At 48.0% G+C, this 18,905-nt stretch overlaps 2 protein-coding genes across 10 annotated transcripts in view; one reads left to right on the top strand and one right to left on the bottom strand.

Annotated features, from left to right (window-relative positions):
• Positions 1-18,905, top strand: part of OTUD3 (OTU deubiquitinase 3) — a 49,077-nt gene that overhangs the window by 22,723 nt on the left and 7,449 nt on the right. For 4 of the 9 annotated variants that reach the window (XM_081306970.1, XM_081306975.1, XM_081306973.1 and 1 more), the window contains 3 exons: positions 362-458; positions 1,776-1,960; positions 2,835-3,193. In XM_081306970.1, coding sequence (XP_081163096.1) covers positions 362-458; positions 1,776-1,960; positions 2,835-3,011 — 459 coding nt within the window. In that variant the 3' untranslated portion in view covers positions 3,012-3,193. Of the gene's footprint in view, positions 1-361; positions 459-1,775; positions 1,961-2,834; positions 3,194-12,611; positions 13,591-14,779; positions 14,920-18,905 lie in introns of those variants that run through there. The other 5 variants (XR_014023618.1, XR_014023619.1, XR_014023620.1 and 2 more) reach the window with 4 other exon arrangements.
• On the bottom strand, positions 6,242-18,801 carry PLA2G2E (phospholipase A2 group IIE). Its single transcript, XM_081306984.1, has 4 exons — positions 16,078-18,801; positions 15,175-15,313; positions 14,886-14,992; positions 6,242-12,690 (listed from the first exon to the last, which is right to left on the bottom strand). Exons 1-4 carry the CDS (start codon positions 16,115-16,117, stop codon positions 12,548-12,550), a joined length of 429 nt encoding a protein of 142 aa, XP_081163110.1. The 5' UTR covers positions 16,118-18,801; the 3' UTR covers positions 6,242-12,547.

The raw sequence follows: 18,905 nt of genomic DNA, 5'->3' as shown, positions 1-18,905 counted from the left end.
CGCCTCACCATTGCGGAGGCTGGCTTTGAATTTGTGATCCTCCTGCCTTAGCCTCCTGAGCTGCTGGGATTACAGGTGTGTGCAACTGTACCCGGCACTACTCAAAATCTTAATGAGTGGGTTTAATTTTTTCTGACTGGTGTTTGCACTATTAAAAGTGCAGTTTTATAAAGGGAATTCATTTGTAATAATAAAATGCATTATTTCAAGTGACCAACCTTATTTGGGAATTGTAAATGGAAAATTCTTGAGACCTTTTGTCCGTTCTCACTGTTACATCTTTGTGTTTATCAAATTATTGAAGTAGAGCTAGGTAGAAAAGTAGATCCAGTCTTGAAGCATTTCTTTGTTTCTTGGCTAGGATTTTGACTTAATAGTCCAGAACCTGGAAGCTGAAAATTATAATATTGAATCTGCAATAATTGCCATGCTTCAGATGAACCAGGGAAAAAGAAACAGTAAGTCCACAAATGATATTTATAAGCCTTCAAAGTGATTGTGTTGGTGATTTTCCAAATACTCATTTTTAATCAATTCACAGGTGGTACTTGTCCTGTCATTCATTCATTCAGCAGGTATTTACTGAGTGCCTTCTGTATGCGGGCATTTTTTACTGGGTCCTGACCCTGCATCAGGAAATGTTTAGAGGTAGAGAGAGGGTGGTAGAGAGGCAGGTAGATTGGCTAATAGTACATAGTGGGGTGCAGTGCAGGATGCTGGGAGAATGCACAGGAAATCCACCTAACCCAGTCTTGAGGGCGGCAGAGTGTCCTTCTGAAAATAAGATCTTATCAAACTGAAATGGTAACTGAAGAAGAGAGAAATATTTTATTTTTGTAATGGAAATATTAAGAGAACTAACATAATTCAAAATTGTTTTAAAAATTTGAACTGGGTTTAATCTTGTGACTCAGAGGAAAGAAGATGTAAAATCTTAATAATTTCTTGGGTTATTAAAATGGTATCAATAAATACTCTCTTTTTTTAAGAGAGAATTTTTTTTAATATTTATTTTTTAGTTTTCGGTGGACACATCATCTTTATTTTATTTTTATGTGGTGCTGAGGATTGAACCCAGCGCCCCATGCATGCCAGGCAAGCATGCTACCGCTTGAGCCACATCCCCAGCCCCAATAAATACTCTTTTGACAGTTATCAATGCCAGGTACTTCCTGTGCCTGGCATTATAGTTCTTCATGTGTCTGAGTATTTAAGTATCCACTTGATATGTTTGCTGTGCTTCTTCAGAAGCTGTGAGTAACTTGATCTTTGTAGTTGAAAGCCTCATTCAGTGTGATGTATTCTTGACATGTGGAGAGTGAGGTTGGGAGATGCATTTGAAGTGGTATTTAATTTAATTGATTTTCAATTTTAATAGCCACATGTGGCTGGTGACTGCTGTATTGGACAACACAGCTTTAGATCCTGTTTTTTTTTTTTTTCCCCTCCTTCTGAATTTTGAGTACAAATGAATGATTTCTCCCTAAAAATTCATGTTAAACATTTTATCCAAGGAAACAAAGCACTGTGCTGTGGGAAGCTAACCATAAGCCTTAGGACTAGCACGTTATTTTTAAATCTGTCTAATTTACCCATCATTTTGTCCCCATTTTTCCCACTCTGTTGACTTGGTATTAGAGTTTTGTTTCAAAGAAACTTGCTTCCTAAATAACAATTATCTGGGGACTCGGGTAATGTTGGAGTCCTTTACCATAGCATTTGCATTATGTAACTCTGTAAGGTTCTCAGTTTAATTAATACCTTTTTTTTGGAAGATGCAGAGGAGAGCCTTGAGCCTGGTGACCAAGCGCCGAAGCAGTGTGGCCCTTTATGGGAGAAGGGTGGCAGTGGTGCCAGAATCTTTGGAAATCAGGGTTTAAATGAAGATAGGACTGAAAACAACAAAGCCCGGACCAGCCCTAGTGAAGAAAACAAAGCAAACAAAAACCAGCTCCCAAAGGTATGAGGGAGGTATTCAGAAGGGCAGATGGTGGGAACTTGCATTTCATTTTAGTATGTATTTTTCTCTTAATTTATAAAACAGTTATTGTGGAAATCTGGGGGATACATAAAGATATGTCTAGAAGCAGAATGAAGGCCTTGTCTTGTTTGGTGTATGCTGTGACGATTAGGACATATGTGCTGAGCTGTCCTGTGCAAATGGGTAGTTGCCTTTGCCCATGCAGCGTCGTTGCACACGTGGGCTCCTTCCACCTTATTCCACACTTTTCACATCTGCAGTGAACAGTGTTTGCTTGTGTTGCATACTATTTTCTTGCATAGAGTTAGGAGATGAGTTAGCAGGTTTAAGGGCATGTATATTGGAATTTTTTGAAGGCTTTTGGTAAATTGTCAGGTGCTTCCCAGAAAGGGTGTACATCTCCCTCCCCACCCCTACAAGTAGATGTGACAGTGTTCATTATGCTGAAATTGGGATTCATTTTAAAAACTTACCATGAAGTTCTGAGCTCAGAATGCCACCTAATGTGAAAAGGCAGAGGCAGAGCTTCTGAGGATTTCATTACAGTGATCTGGGTCTTAAATTATGGAGAAAGGTGTCGTCTGGCCCCTTGATTATTGTCTGTTGCTGGATAGGGGTAATGTCTCTTTAGGTCATCTGGAATTGGTTTATGAGGAGGAAGGAGTTGATTTTGTTTGCTAGTTCAGTGAGGGGATATACATTTTAACATAATGGAAAATGAGCTGCTCTGGCATGCGGATGGTGTCCTCTCTCCTTGCTGAAGTAGTCAGAGCCTTGGACATTTGTGAGCCCAGCATCTCTTGCAGCAGGTGGCAGCTTGAGTCAGCTGTGCGTCAGTGGCCTTCTCTTTCAGGTCACAAACAAACAACGCAGGGAACAGCAACGGCTGGAGAAGAAGAAGCGACAGGAGGAGAGGCATCGTCACAAAGCCCTGCAGAACAGGAGTGGCCACAGGGACAACAACAGGAGTGAAGCAGATGTGAACACACAGGTCACTTTGGTGAAGACCTTCGCTGCTCTGAACATCTGACTCTGCCTCCTGGGAGCTGTAGGAAGCAGAAGGACCATGGAGCGCCGCACACAGGCCTTCCAGGGAGGCAACCAACAAAGCCTGTTTGGTCACACGCTGAATTAGTTTCCTTCAAGCTGCCTCTTTTGTTCAAAGTTCTGTCAGTGCTGTGTTTTGTTTTATAAAGGTGCAGTGAAGCCATTCATATTCTGTAATACACACTTAAAATACTGAGTTTTAAGAGTGGATAGTTAGGTCAGGAAAAACCTTTGTGGCTTTATTTGCCCTGAAAAAAAGAATTCAGTGACCCTGGGATCTTCCTTTATTACTTAGGGTAAGTTTTGCTGTGATTGTTCATGAAGTAGTTTAACTGTTAGAAATTCAGAATAACAGATTTCCTTAGTTTCTCTTTCATTTTCAAACAGATATCAACATGTAGAGTGGTTTATAAATGATCTCCAACTCAGGAACATATTTAGATTGAATTTTTTCCCTGATTTACTCAACAATTCAGCAGGTGTTTTCCCAGAGTAATGTGATATGAGGAGGTGGCCTACAGAGTCAGGGTGGGGACTGCACAGCTCACCTCTCCTTCCTGACTGACGTCATTGCAGATGGCAGGTGCTATGGGCCCATTTGTGGTCAGCCATAATGTGGGCACCTGCTTGGTGGAGAGTGAGGCCTCAGTTTTCCTGGGAGATCAGTCGTGTTGTTGAGTCTTGGTGTTTGTTTTTTTAACAGTTGGGAAGATGGTGTGTTACTGCTGTGAGAGAGTTCTGCAGTTCAGATTATCCATAGTCGTAGAGCAGATGCCATAGTTGTAGAACAGTCAGGAAACTCCTAGGTTTCTGTCTAGGAAGAATCTAAAGAATGATTTGCTTCTATAGCAGAAGTTTGGATGAATATCTAAGGTTTTTTTGTGTTCACTGTTTGAACAACTATTTTTTCCCTAGTATTATAGACTTAGAAAGATGCCTTTAGAGAAAAAAATGATAACTTGACCTTATAGGTTGCAAAATTTTCTTAGTATTGTGGCAATGAAATTCCATAAAATATGGCATTTATTTTTTGTTACTTAAGCCCAGTGTGGGATTTGAATGGGGCAGCATTAGTTGTGCCTGTAGGGTAAACCAGCAAGGTGGAGTGCTTCTCTGGGCTCAGGCCTTCAAGTGACTCACAGTTCTGAAACACTCCCATTCCCAGAACTGGGCTAGGTGGATGAGAACTCTAAAATGGTCATGTGTGAGGCGGGTGGGAGTCTTTGCCTTCTGGGAGCCTAGTACTTGGGCAAATAATATATGCTGAGTCAAAAAGTCAATTCTTTGTTGTCGGCTGCAACCCTCAGATCTCAAAATTATGAGAACCTAGAGGCAGAGTGGAAACCGTAAGTAGTTTTAAAGTGTGAGAACTGTCACTATCAGAGTGGACCCTGGCCCTGTGGAATTGTCCCTGTCAGTAGGCTTTTTGCTTTCTTAGTTTTCATTGATGCCTTTTAATTTTTGTTTGTTTGATTTGGGGACTTTTTGTAGTTGGAATATCTACAATATCATCGGAAGTCTCTTGGAGTTGCTCCCAGGACATTGTGGTTTGGGCTTCTTCCTGGGTACAGTACATTGCAATATTGTGCAGATTTAAAGACTGTACAGCACCTTTTCTTTGCTCATCACAGTCCTGAGTTTAAGACTCCCGAGTACTCGGCACTCAGTTCCAACTGGGAAGGCTCTCTGTTGCCTTTTCTTAGGGGGTGGGATCTGGTGTTTGAGGACAAATTGTTCTCTTGGCTTTCACCTCTGGGCAGATTCCTGGCTGGCTGAGCTTTTCTGAAAGAACATTCTTTCCTATCTGCTCTGTACTGTGTGAGTGCAGAGACCAGATCCTCTCAAAAGGATCAGCTTTATCAGAAGCTCAGAATTAAAGTAGAAAAATACCTGTGGGTGACCGTTGTTGTGATTAGTTGGATTGCTTCATTGACTTGGTTAATGAAGGTGGCCTTGGGCCCTACAGAGTTTTAGAGGCTGCTGAATGTTTTATTAAAGAATATTAGGAATATTTGTTTATAAATTACCTAATTCTGATAACAGGCTTCAGCAATTCTGGGGCACAATAGCAGTGGTTTTAAAAACTAATCAAATGACTTTAGTAATTTTCTTTTGTTACCATTGTACAGCTTTTCAGTTATAATTGGTCTGTGCTTAGTGTGTTAATTATTGGAAATGGGGGTATGGCACCCAGCTTCAAAGGTATCTTCTAGCTGAAGGTTGGAATTTAGACCACTGCCTTGGTCTCCTTGGAGTGAGAAGTAGATAGAATCCTCAGGCTTAGTTGCCTTGTTGGGCACTCGATCGTTACTTCATTGGCAGCCAAAGTGGAGGCCATACGTTCAGTCTTGAGGTGATGATTGTCAGCAATCCAACTAATGACAGCAACTGTGCTGGTCAACCCAGTACTGGGGACTGAATCTGTCTCAACCTCTGGGGTGCAACTCAGCTGGTAAAGATTATACTACACAAGGTTAGGTCTCAGTAGCCTGTGGAGGGCCAGGAGAAGAGGGTAGAGCAGCATTTCATAGCTGCTTTCTGGCCTTATAGACTGTATATAAAGGTTTTTATGGATTTTTTTTTTAAACATCAAAATAAGAAAAAAAATTTATTACAACAGCTTTTAACTAGGGAGTTAGATGTATTAAAACAACATAGACCACAACTTATAAATAATATAATTGTTACTGGGAGACATTAGAAAGATAGAATGTATATGTATATTTAATTTTTCAATAATAAGAATATACACCTTCAGGAGTAAAGCATGGTTGAGGAATTGTGGCAGAAAGAAGAATCTTAAATGTTAGTTGAAGTCATTTATAGTTTGTTTGTTTTTTAAATAAGCTCTGAAGACATTTCCAATTTCATTTTGATGGAGAGGACTGTGCAATGTGTGTCTCCCTTAATGGGCAGTTGGAGCTGGGCTCAGAGTGAACCTTCATGTAGGTCATAGACAGTGCCCTGCTCTGCTTCCCCGGGGAGCTTGACAATGTGACCTATGATGGCGGGCTGGGGAGGAGGGCCTTGTAAAGGTGGGGGGAGAGAGTTGCTCACATGTCATGTGGTCATTTCAGATGGACTTTGGTAGTGGATCACAGTTGTAGTGAGTCCCTGTAGTCAATGTGCAGTTTCTTGCATTGTGAGAAACTCTTTAGAGTGTGCCCGGGTTTTACTGGGTCAACATGGAACACCCTTGAGTTTACCTCTGTGAAATGTTCAACCCAAATATTCAGTTGATGGGAGGAAACTTGAATCCCTAGTCAGAACTGACTAAAAGTCACCCTGACTGGAGAGAAGGCTCTTTGTGGCAGGAAGAGAGTGGAGCTTCTTGATTGAGTGTGTCACCTCCGTGTCCTCCCTGACGCCCATGTCACGTAGACACATAGCTCTTCATCTCTTTACCTCAAGTCTGTATCGCACCTGTAGATGCAGGGTCAGATGCAGCATTCCTGCCATTGTCGTTACTCACGGTTTTGCTCATCTCCGTTTGCACGTCGGGTGTGCTGAAACAGCTTTCTGGCAGTTGTTCAGAGCTGACTTAATAATGGCACTTTTTACAGAGATGTGTTTCCCTAACTGTGAAGTAGATTTTGTTTTCCCACTGACATCCTTGAATTGAAGATCTAGATGCATGCACTTAAGTTTTAATAAATCTGCCACTACATATTAGAAAAAGTCAAACTGATCATTTCTCACAAGTGGAGATGATACTAAACCTCTGTGGCCCGGTGTGTGGACAGTGTGTGACTTGCTGTCCACGGAGGCTGGACCACAGGAAAGAGCTGTGCCTTGTGGATGGCCTGACCCTCTTCTGTCCCAGGTAAAACATGCTCTCAAAACCTCAGGCTCTTAATGATTTCTTCCAAGTGATTTTTTCTAGAATCTCTGCTTAACCCTCCTCATTATGACTACTTTGTAGCTTAAGTGAAGTGTTGAATATCTTCTCAGAGTTACCCAGGGAGGGACTGGTGCCAATGTGCAGCATGATTTCCATGAGCACACCTGTGATCCACAGTGCTTCTGCTCGCTGTGCTGGTTGTCACAGAAGGTCCTGATCACTGGAGGAAACCCTTGGGGTCTGGCTCTGATCCTTTGCATGTTATCTAGCAGGTCCCTGTTGCCAGCCGTCCATGACAATCATTGTCGCGTAGTCACAGACCTTTGTTCGTGGTTTGATTCCCTGGCAAGTCTTTCGACTGAAACTTGAGCCGTACTGGTGTCTTTCCATTCTTGGGGCTTGTTTTCCATGGTGGCTACCATTCCAGCATCTTTCACTAGCACTAAGAGAAAGGGGGAAGAGAGCTAGGAGCTAGACTCAGCACCCACGTGTTCCCCTTCCTGGTGTCAGAGTGCTGGTGTGCGCCAGACCCCTAGGACTGAGGGCAAGGAGTCTGTGGGGATGGGCCTTCTCTTTTTCCTAATTGCACTATACTTGTTCTAGCTTCGGTCTGGAGATACTTAAGACCTCCATGGGGTCATAATCCATAGACTTAGCAAGTCTGCCTTATCTCTGGAGCTCGGGGGTGAGAAATGTGACCACTATCGATGTCCATAGTTCATTTCCCCTAGGCCTTTTCTTTTCACAGATTGTGTTCATCTGAACCATTTTATTTTTTATTTACCAAAGTACTGTACTTGGCTATTTGCAGTGTTTTCAAAACCAAATGTTTCCTTTTTTGTTTTTAATCTTTACTACTTGGTGCAATAGAAGCTGCAAAGATGTGCCACTTATCTATGAAATGGAGTTTTGTATACCAATAAATTCTAGTTTAAAAACAAAGTTTTAGCTCTTTTCTTTGCTAAAAACCTTCCTATAGAAGGACTTGGTTACTCAGATTTAGTTCAATTTAGTCACCCATCTAAACATTCAGGAATCCATCCAACATTGATGACCCTCTGCTGTATATAGCTAATATTTCTGGGTAGTGACACAGACATGGGCCCGTCCTCAAAAAGCTTCCAGTCCAGGGGGCAAAAGGAACATGTGACTGTGACCGGAGAGAACACATGCCCTAATGGAAGGCTGAGAAGGTGATTGTGAACACAGCCATCAGGACATCAAGGAAGGCTCTTATAGGAGGTGGCATTGGGACCAGGAGTGAAAGGGGAGAGAGGATGCAGAATAGAGCATTTTGTACCTAAGGACCATCATAAGCAAAACCCTGGAGTGGGAACGTCTATGTAGTTAAGATAGTTTATTAAGGGTACAAATTTTGGAGGAAGACTGGGGACTTATTTGTTCACATGCTTCCCATGTCCCTTTCGCTACTGGAAGATTAATACCACGCTTGCTGAGTGAGTTCTAAAGACCAGGTGTGCTTAGTTCAGCCTGGTTGCTTTCTTGGTGTATGGAATAGGTCTCGTGTGCTTTCTGACCTGGGGATGTTACAGGTAGCTGTGAGGTCTCTCCAGCCAGTTTTATCTGTCTGTGGGCTGTCAGCTCAAGGACACTGAAGATTAATATTTTAAAACATAAGGCCCATTTAAGATAAATGAGCACTCAGATGGTAGTGAACCAACAGACTGTTTGCATGAATCATATAGCATTAGTGTGTGGCATCAGTTCCCTAAAATAGTTCCGGTTGTCATGAGCCCATGGATTCAACTGAACAGATACTTATTTAGCATCTGTGGTTCAATGATGCCGCCGGGGAGGCAAAAGGACAGGTGACTGGGCATGGATGGAGTGTTAGTAACGCACCAGGCACTCTGAATACATTGTCTCATAGGAAGCTTAAAACCACCCCACAGGGCTGATACTCTTTTTGTGTTTTACACATGAAAGAGTAAATAAATGGACCAAGATCACAGGTGGTAGCAGAAGCAGGATTTGGACCCAGGACTGCCTACTGTCACCACACAAGAACCCAAATAATGGGTAAGCAGCACTAGTAAAGGTCCCAAAACATGAGCTGGCCTTCAGAGGAGACTGAACTCTGCTCCAGCTGGGAAAGGTGGAATTTGAGGTGCATTCGTGGACAGGGGAAGCTTTTTAGGTTGAGGGAAGTATTGCATGAAGGAATGAAGGCAGAAAAGCAGTGGATAATGGAGAGCTACTGATGGTATGGCCGGGAGGAGTTGACTGGATGGACATCAAGCCACTGGTGGACGGGAGAGAGACTGGATGAAGGAGGGAGGCCCTTTGGTCCTGATTCTCTACTCTTAGCTTTAGTTAGTGTAGAATATTTGCTCTCTGCCTGCCAGTTAACCCATCTAATTTTTCTCTATCCCTAACACTCAACCTAATGCCAGAAACGTAGTTTATACAAAGCTTATTGAAAGAAAGGATGATCTTTAATAGTATTCAGTTCTCCAGCTGCAACATTGCAAAGAACCTCAGAGAAGCAGACACATGTCCGTGGAATCATAATCAGACTCTTCAGTTAGCTCGGGAATTCCATTGTGATTTCTAATCACTTATTCAGCAAGTGATTTAATTGGGCACTTCATGCCTAGCTTTTGTTAGGGGGGTAAGTAGGAACAAAAGCAAAAACAATCCAAACCCTGTCTTCAAAATGGAAGAGAGATGCTATGAAACATTGAGGTCAGTGCCCTCTCACCAGCCTTGGTGTAGTCCTTTGCCTTACTCTTTATCCACGCATTCATCTGAAGAATTAATACACATAAAGCGCTGAGAACAGTGCCCTGTAAACTCTAGGTGCTTAATAAAATGTTATCCCTGTGAAGCCAGAATTAGACAGACAGACAGTATAGATAGATAAATCGAGTCTGGTCAGATCAAGGAGGCCACTTTGAGTGAGTCCGGGAAGTTGGAAACTGTCCCACCCCCGAGGGATTGAAAGGCCTTCAGAGCCCTTCCTTCACCCTATCAAGGTAACCCTCCCCTGCTCCAACCAGTTGCTAAGGCAACCTGCCCCAGGAATTGCCTCTCCTTACAGAGAGCTGTGAAGTTGTTAATTAATATGTCCTGGGCTGCTCCAGCCTGCCCTTCCCTGTTCAGCCCACCTGTTTCCCACCACTGGGCCACCCCACCAACCTTTCCTAGGCCTAGTCACAGGGAGGAGAAAGATAAGGGCAAGAGAGCAGGAGAACAAAGGAAGCCTAAGACGCATAAAAGGGCAGAACACCTCACTTCTCCTCGGGATACCAGGAACCAGCTATGGCCCCCTTCTCACTCCCGGGAGAAGTCTATGTTACCCCTTTTTAAGTAAACCCTGACTTACATGCTTGCTTCGGCGTGCTTCTCTAATGTTCAAACTTCAACGAGAGGGAGCAGGTCACCGATAACCAGCGGTATCACTTGTTATTTTAACATTCATTCATAGGACCAAATGCTTATTTATGTGCTAGGCATATAAATATGCTGTCACACATACTCATTTATTTAAACCTCACCACAACCATCTGTCGGGAATGTCATTGTTCCATTTTACAAATACAGAGACTAAATCTGTGACCAGGCTTCTAAGATTTTCACCTGCGCACCTGGAGGTCTTGTTAACCTATTGAAGGATTCAGCAGGGCTGGAGTAAGGGCTGTTTTTCTAACAAGACCCCCTGCTGCTGCTGCTGCTGCTGCTGTCCACACACCTCCCTGAGCAGTCAGTGCGCCAACACACCCCCTGCTGCTAAGAGGATGAACATAGATGTGTACCTGGAGCCTCTGACTTCAGTTCAGAGCTCTCATTTTCCTTTTTCAGTCATTTTCACAAGTCTGCAACTAGAAACCAAGTGCATTATAGATCCACACATGTGCAGATGGAATCCAAACCTTCTCCTCGATTCATTCATTGAACGTTTATTGAGCTCTGGAAAAACAAAGGATACGACCTGGCCATGAATGACCAAGGGGCTCACCACCTGGGGTCACAGCAGGTTGTACTGAGATCTGTCTTTAGTTGCAGTTCTCACATTTTTGGACAGTTACAATGGGAAGATTACCAGGTCCTCATCCCATTATGCCCAGAAGTCACCTTTCTACTCTACCCAAGTCAGCTCCTTTTCCCCGACTTTCTTATTTCTGCAGACACACCAATACCCTAAGATGGTGGGAAGTCCTTCTCTGATGATTCCTTAGCATATTCATTTCTGACAATGCAAGTTTAGGAATTTCACCAGCCTGAGGAACTGCCCGGGGGTGAAGGGAAATCCATGTGAACCGAATTTGGGTTTCTTCCTAGTAATCTGAACAAATTGAACACCAGGGGGCGCCTTAGGATCATGTTCCCTGACAAATCGGACTCAGGCTCACAAAAGCCAATCTTGTTTCAAGACACCATCTTTGGATGGTTCCCACTTTGGGTCAATTACAACAGCAAAGCTCACATACTGGTCCCCCATGCTATTTTTTTTTTCTAGCTCAGAGCTTTGTTGTCTAAAAGTCTAGGAGGATGCATCCCTTTGATTTCTTGTGCTCCTCAAAGTCCCCATGGGTGTACACACACCATGCGAAGGATGAAAGGGAGTGAAGTATATCCAGCACGGGCCACAGCTTTGCACCATGCAGCACATGCTTGGTCTCCTTCAATAGGCTCATCCTGGTCCTGTAGGATTCCATCCGTGTCTGGCAGCTGGTGGAGACAGCAGATCTGCCTTCCAGAGTTAAATCTACTGAGGCTTGTGGCTTTCAGAACCGGCTGTTTCTCTGGTGGAAATCCTTTGGTTGACCTGCCATGTTGTACCCTCTCCTCTTCCTGCTCTCTCAGGAACATCACAGGCTGCATATGCTCACAGCTGGCCTGCCCTAGATATGCGATCTTTCCAAGGTAACAACTACAGGTTCTGGTCAACATGGCCATGTCACAACACTGGCAGCTGATGCCAACTTGTTGAAAAAAATCAAGGGAGAAGAGCAAGGATACCCTGGTACAGTGTCCCTTCTCTGACCCTCAGGTGTCAAAAAAGAGGGTTAGATAAGATGGATCTGGAGCTACTTTTCCATCTAAATCAGTCTTTGTCAGTGGGGGCGTTTTGAGGCCTGATGACAGTGGGGACAATATTTTTAGGTTGGTAGTTTTTATCCTTCTTACATTAAGCCATATGGCCAGAAATATTCCTTTTGGAGATTGCCATTATTGTCTCAGAGAAGATTGTAGAACTTTAGAAGAAGAGAATAATGGAAACTTACTGCTGTGGAAAATTAAAAGGACTTAATATTGGCATTACAGATGGGACCCCAAATCAGATTCATTCCTACCGTATTCCAGTGCTTAGCACCAGGGTGGTGCATGGCAGGTGTTCAAAATATGAACTAATGAACAAATGAATAAATGAGAGAACGGGATTATAGACTAATCAAAACCTAGCATGACAAAATCTGCAAATCAGAGAATCCTAGAATTAAAGAGAGCATATTCACTTATTCAGAAGAGAGAATGGGTGGGGTTACTGAGTCTTGTGGGTGCTGCAGAGGCCCATGGCTCCTGAGGCTCTTCCTGGGGGAAATGTGGAAACTCTGGGGAAGGGACGGAATTTTCCAGAGGAAGGGCCTTGGGTTCTAAACTTCTTCAGGACTGGGAGTATAGCAGCCTGAGGCGGGGCTGCAGCCAAGCAGAGTTTAGCAGGGCGGGGTGGGTCCCGTGCACAGCTTGTTGGGGTAATGGGCATATTTGCGGTTGTAGGTGCTCACATAGCGGCGGAAGCAGAGGGCAGCCCTCCTGTCGCACTCGCAGGTCTGCCTCTGGCACGTGGTCTTGCCGGCTGGATGAAATAGGTAAGTCAGGCACAAAGGTTGGAGGTGCGGGATTGCCGCTCTCGGACACGGTTGGGATGGCTCCTGGCTGCTCTTGGGTTCATGTTCTCAGCCTCATCCTCAGCCCCATTCTGATGGGAGCCTGCACTCAAGGGGGCTGTTCCAGAATGGGGGAGTCAAGAGCAGAGCGTGGGAGACCCTGTGAAGGCCAGAAGTTGGCCCTCACTGTCCCTCCTTGCTCCCCCAGGCCCACTCTCATGGCCCTTGGCCCCCTCCTGCCTGGTTTTCACCTGCCCCCGCCCAGGGATTTCTGGGCAACTCCTTCCTCCTGTGATCGTGCACTGAGGAGCGGAGAAACTACGGGAGGTAGTGTCAATTCTAGATGGCCGTTCATGCCCACGAGGGGCCTGTGTCCAGGCTGGAAGCCTTACTTAGGGCCCCCTGCCTGCTCCCCCCGGAGAGGACAGAACCTACTTTTCTTTTCACACCAGCCTAGGAATCAGACCTCCCAGACCATTGTCCCTGAGGCCGGCTGGCGTCAGTTCTGCAGGCACCCAAGCTGCAGAAGGCTCCTGTTCTCTGCACCGACTCCTTTTTGTCCCCACAAATACGTCTCTCTCCACAAGGGTCCTGGTGCCTCCTCCCCCTCACCCAAAGATGAGCCTTTATTTCCCGTCAGGATTCTGCCCACGCCTGCTATTTCAGCAGCACTCAGGATTGGGGAGCTTGACATCTTGACAGCCACCCTGTTGGGTGCAGAGCAGGCTGAACTGTGTTGTCTGCAGGACAGGCTGAACAGATAGATGTTGGCTGCAAGATAGCCCTCGCACTCAAACCCCCCTCTATCTGGTCCTTTATCACCTGTTTGCCTCAAGGCTGAACACTTAACCCCCCCCTTGGGCCAACAAGGCAGCTTGCAGACCCAGAAGCCCCATTAGACTTGGGCTATAAAAACTCCCTCCTGCCAGGCCCCCCCTCTCTTGCTCTCTCTCTCTTGCTCTCTTTGTCTTTCTTATGCGAGTTCTCTGTCTCTCTCTTGCTCTTGCTCTCTCCCTCTTCATCTCTCCTCTTCTCTTTTCTCTCTTTCTCTCTTTCCTTCTTTCTTTTTTCTTTGTTGCACTGCTGCAATAAAGCTCTCTTGGTCACTCTGAATGCTGTGGTCACTTTTCTTTCACACCCTCTTTTGGGGGGTTCCTTCCAGGAGCTGGGCTGAGTTAGGGAGGGGGGTATGATTACCTCCTTATTAGATGAGGATGCAGAGTTTTCCAGGGGCTGTGTCACCTGCCTAAAGTCACATGGTGGGCAGAAGGTGAAGCCCTGAGAAGAACCCAGAGCCCAGCCCTCCCCGCCCCCTCCCCTCTTCTCACAGCTGACTATCCTAGCCTTGCATGAAGCCCAGGGGTGGGGCGCTCACCACCTTTACCTTACACAGCTGCTCTCCTGAGTGGACCGCGGAAGGAACATTCTGAGCTACCTCTGCCTTGGAGGTGCTGGCCTGGCTCTGTCCCTCCCCTCTGGTAGACCTTTGATTCCTGCACAGTCCTCTCGCAGGAGAAGACTCCAGATCCATCTCTGCACCACACCCATGGGGCCCTGCCCTCCCTCCAGGCTATCCTGGCTTTACAGCAGGAAGGCCGGCTTCTGGTGGCTTCTGATCCGCCTTCCACCCTACACTCTGTCTCAGTTGAGGCTGCTTCCCCAGCTGGAGACCAGAGGAGGGATGGACCGTCCAGGGCATTGGATGTGGCAAAGTGGAGAGAACCGGCCCAGCCTGATAACCCTAGTAAGGGGAATCAGCCTTTGGGAATGGGGTCTGCTGTCCCAAATCAAAACTCCAGCTGCCTCCATCCTGGGGACCTGAGATGGGTGTGTGAGTCCAGCTCATTTGGGTGCGGCTCAGCTGGGCCCCTCCTGCACCCTCCCCAGAGGCTGGAGCTGGGAGGAGTCTCTGGGTGGGGAGGAAGTTTCTGGGGCTGAGGCAGGGACTGGGGCTGCACCAATGGACCTTGGCTTCTCTAGCCCAGATGCCTGGTGAGCATGGAGACAGAGGGACAGGTCTCTGCACACTACTGACAATGGGAAACCCCATTCCTCCAGTCCAGGATCTGCCCCTGACAAGGCCGAAGGTCACATGAGGAGGGGGATCCCGTCTCAAGCTGCCCCTCCCCACAACATGTGGATTGCTCTGGGTCTGTCCACTCACCACAGAAGATGTCTTGCTGGCCGACAGAGAAAAGGTACTTTTCCAGTTTGGGTTCACAGCCCAGCTTCTCCAGACGCCCATAGCAACAGTCATGGGCGTGGCAGCACCTGTGGGGTCATGGTCAACTGGAGGGGCCTGTGAGCCAGGCCAGGCTGGACAGGGAAGGCTGGGGCACAGCCCAAAGGAGCTCGGAGGAGAGGGTCAGTTGCTGGTCTCTCAGTGCCCCCAGATCCTTCCCCCTCCCAGGGTGCTCCTCCCAGAGGGTTCCCCTTGCTGGCCACCTCCTCACCAGTCTGTCTGGTCCACTGGCCAGTGGGACCCACCGATGCCACAGTAGCAGCCGTAATCATTGTACTGCAGAGCTGACTTCCCTGTCATCCTCTCGATCATCACCCCAAACTGGACCAGGTTCCCGCTGGCCAGGGCCACTGTGGAGGAGGAGGGAGCCTTTCACCCAGGGCCCACCCCTCATGTCACTCAAATCTGATTCCAGACAGCTCAACATTTGTCTAGTGAAGCTTCTCTCCCCAAAGCACCCCGTCACCAATAACAACAATGATACTAAGCAGTGACCCCTCCAGTGGCATCCTTTGTGTCGTAATCCTATCGACCCCACTCCTTCACGTCAGCCACCCACCCCCACTCTCCTCCACCACCCCAGGAATATCCCTCACTCACCCTTCTGGGGACCCCCATTGGCTTTTCACCTCTCTCCCAAAGACCTTCATTGTCCCCCCAGCTGTTAGCTCCGGTATCCTCCGAGAGCGTTCTGTCCCCTGAGGTCTCACAGATACCACAGGACATGATTCCTAACTCCCTCAAGGGACCCCCCTGAATTCCTCCAGATCCTCCCAATGCAGCCATGGCGCGGTGCCCACCGAGGCAGGTTGGAGCCAAAAATGGAGCCAGTACAGGGAGGAGCCCGAATGTGCTGCTGGGGTCCCTGCCAGCCCCTGTCCATGCTCCCACCCCTCCTCGGGCTGCACTCTCCCCCCTACTCCCCCATCTCCTCCAGCCACTGCTGGCTTGGACAGAACTGGCTTATCCCCTGGTGGCAAGAAGAGGGGGTCCCCAGTAGTTGGTACCCATGGTGCCCTCTGGAGAACCAAGCTCAGGGGCATCCAGCAGGCTCCCGGTTGCCAGATAGCGGGGGGCCGGAAGGGGGACTGTCACAGGTCACGAGTTCACTTACCCAGGAGGCAAAGGAAGGCCAGAAGATGGGGAGGGTTCATCTTGGGGGTCTCGGAAGAGGTGAGCAGGGGGCAGAGGAGCCTGAGAGTGGAAGGGAGTGAGCAGGGGCGCTCTGAATTCAGGGCACCTCCCAGTCAGTTAAATACCCAGTTCTGTCCACTCCCCGTCATTAACCCCTGAGTGCCCAGTGATGCAACGAGCCTTCAGGTCTGAGACTCTGGCCAAGTCCCCAGAGGAGGGGCCAGCTGGGCCCACAGCCCAGGAAGCAGGGGATGTAATGGCTCTCCCCTCTCATGTCCTCTGTCACCTCCCCTTTCCTAGCCACTGTCCTGGTGCCCCTGGTACCCAGGGCCTGGGGCTGGGCTTTTCTTTCTTGACATCTTTCCCTCGTCCTGTTTCATCGATTCGGCGACTGAGACCCAGAGAGGAGGAGAAACTGGAGCTCTCACAGCAGGAGTGCCATGCGCCGGGTCTGCCCCGTTTCCACATTCCCACTGGGTGAATGGAGGCAAGGCGCCCTCCCCAGGCCTTCCCCACTCCCGACCTGCGACTGGGATAACTTGACCATCCACTTCCATCAACGTTCAGGGCCGGGAGCTGCTGGCCCTGGCCTGGGAGTCCTGGTTCTGCCACTTATTACGTGGCCGGGGCAGATGCTTTACCTTGCTTGGATCCTCAGTTTTCCTGTGTAGATGACGGGGTAGAAGGCATCCCACCCTTGCCTCCTTTGTGGGAGGACAGGAAACTCCAATGTGACTAGGCAGTGGCCCTCACGAAACCTTGGGCACCCTGCTGAGCCCCTCACAAGCAAGATCAGCTGAGCCGTGCGTGTGTCCTGTGTGTTACGACCACGACCACTCCCATCTTACAGAGGAGGGAACCGAGGCTCAGGCCTAAGTACCTGGTGAGTCAGAATTTGAGTCCAGGCAGCCCAAAGGACTTACCCAGAGCCAACGTATCTTCCAGGTGAAGGGGATACAGAGCTTAACTAACACCCATACCAGTTTTGAGATCCTTCAGAATGTTTCAGTTTCTTAAAAAATCAGAAGAAGAATGAGAACAACTCAGCCTGGATTATATTTATCTTCATATTAACATGATTGTTAAATTTTAACTTTTTTTTTTTTTTTTTTTTGGTACTGGGGATTGAATCCAGGAGCACTTTGCTACTGAGCCATATCCCCAGCCCTTTCTCATTTTTGTTTGGAGACAGAGCCTTGCTAAGTTGCTGAGGCTGGCCTTGAAGTTGTGATCCTCCTGCAGCCCACAGAGTGGCTTGGATGATAGGCATGGGCCACCATGCCCAGCTGTAAAATTTAACTTTTAGTATGTTTTTATCTGGAGGAAAGGGTTCACAGAGGCAGAAGTGGCCAGGATTTGTGACGAAGGTCATGCTGGCACTCTGGGCTGAACCACCTGGATCCAGGCTGCAGGTGCACATGTGGGGCCCGGGGTCAGCCTCCTTTCTGGGAGAGAAGACAGAAGAACTGGGCAAGGCTGGAGCTCCCAGGAAGGAATCAGATAAACTCACTGGCTTGGGATGGAGATCTGGGGAGGTTTGGCAATTAGGAGCAGAGGGCTGAGTGGCAGAGATCCTGGGCTGTGATTTGGGATTAAAGGTTGTTAACAGAGGAGTAAGGCGCAGTAAACAGGCTGCAGCCCTGCCTCCTGCCCTGCCCATTCACTTCCTGCTAATAGCTCCCCTGTGCCTCTCCACACCTTGGCCTGCTCTCTCGCCCCTCTCTAGGGAAGACTGAGGGCCAGTGAGCCAGAGAGGTGAGTCCGCCTGCCCAGAAGCACCCAGTAGCAGTGAGTCACGGTCTCTTGACAAGGGGGCTCCCTTTTGCTCACCGTTTCCTTTTGATTTTAACAAGGGCCCCTAGCAGCCCCTGGCTCCTGGCCTGGGTCACCAGGGACCAAACAGTGAGTCACTGAGGAGCTGCCTCAAAAGCTAACCGAAAATTAGCTTTGATTCCCGGGGATGTTTGGCCCACAGCTGTTCCGTGGCAGCAGGAGGGGTGTTCCCAGGAAGAGCGAGGCTTCTGAGACAATTGCTTTCATGACCCACTTCCAGTCCTGGCCTGCCCAGGACAGGGCCCCTGCAAGCCCCTGCTGGTCTATACCTGGGGCAGAAGACGGAGGAGTGGAGGGCCAGAGGCTGGTGGCGACAACCCGGCTGTCTTCCAGGCAGACAGACATTGTCCCAGCTGAGGTTTGAGGTGGCAGTGTTGGTGGGACCTGGTCTGGGGGACACTTGCAGACATTTGGGAAGGGTCTTGGTATGGCTTTCACACCACCAGCACAATGTGGCAGGGAGTGTCAGCAAGACCAGGGCCTGAGCGGCAGCTCCTCCGCTCTGGGGCTGTGTGAACTTGGCCAGTCCCATCCCCTCCCTGAACCCAGCTTCATCCTCCATAGAACAGAGACAAGTGACTGACCTTGCAGGGGTGTGAGCCAGACGGAAAGGAAGGGAAATGCGGAAAGCCCTCTGCAGGGCCTTCCCAGGGGAGAAGCCCATAAATACAGGCCCCTCCTTCCCTCCCTGCTTACCTGGCCACAGGAGGCAGTGCCTGTCCCGGGAGCTCAAAGCATTTATCCCCATTGGGGACTAGCAGGCAGCCTGGCCAGGGCTCCTGGCATTTTGATAGGATCATTGTCCCCACTTGACAGATGAGGAGAGAGGGGTGACAGGTGACAGGTGAGGACTGAGGGGTGATGCTGAGGAGTGAGGAGTGAGGGATTAGAGATGAGGGTGGGCGTTGGGGTGGTTGGCATGGAGACCAGGTGGAGGTGGGTGGAGGATCGTCCCTTCTTCTCATAGCCTCTGTT

This window comes from Spermophilus citellus, assembly GCF_964194105.1.
Source record: "Spermophilus citellus genome assembly, chromosome: 9".
Taxonomy (NCBI): Eukaryota; Metazoa; Chordata; class Mammalia; order Rodentia; family Sciuridae; genus Spermophilus; species Spermophilus citellus.
This window is presented reverse-complemented; position numbering and strand designations above follow the sequence as displayed.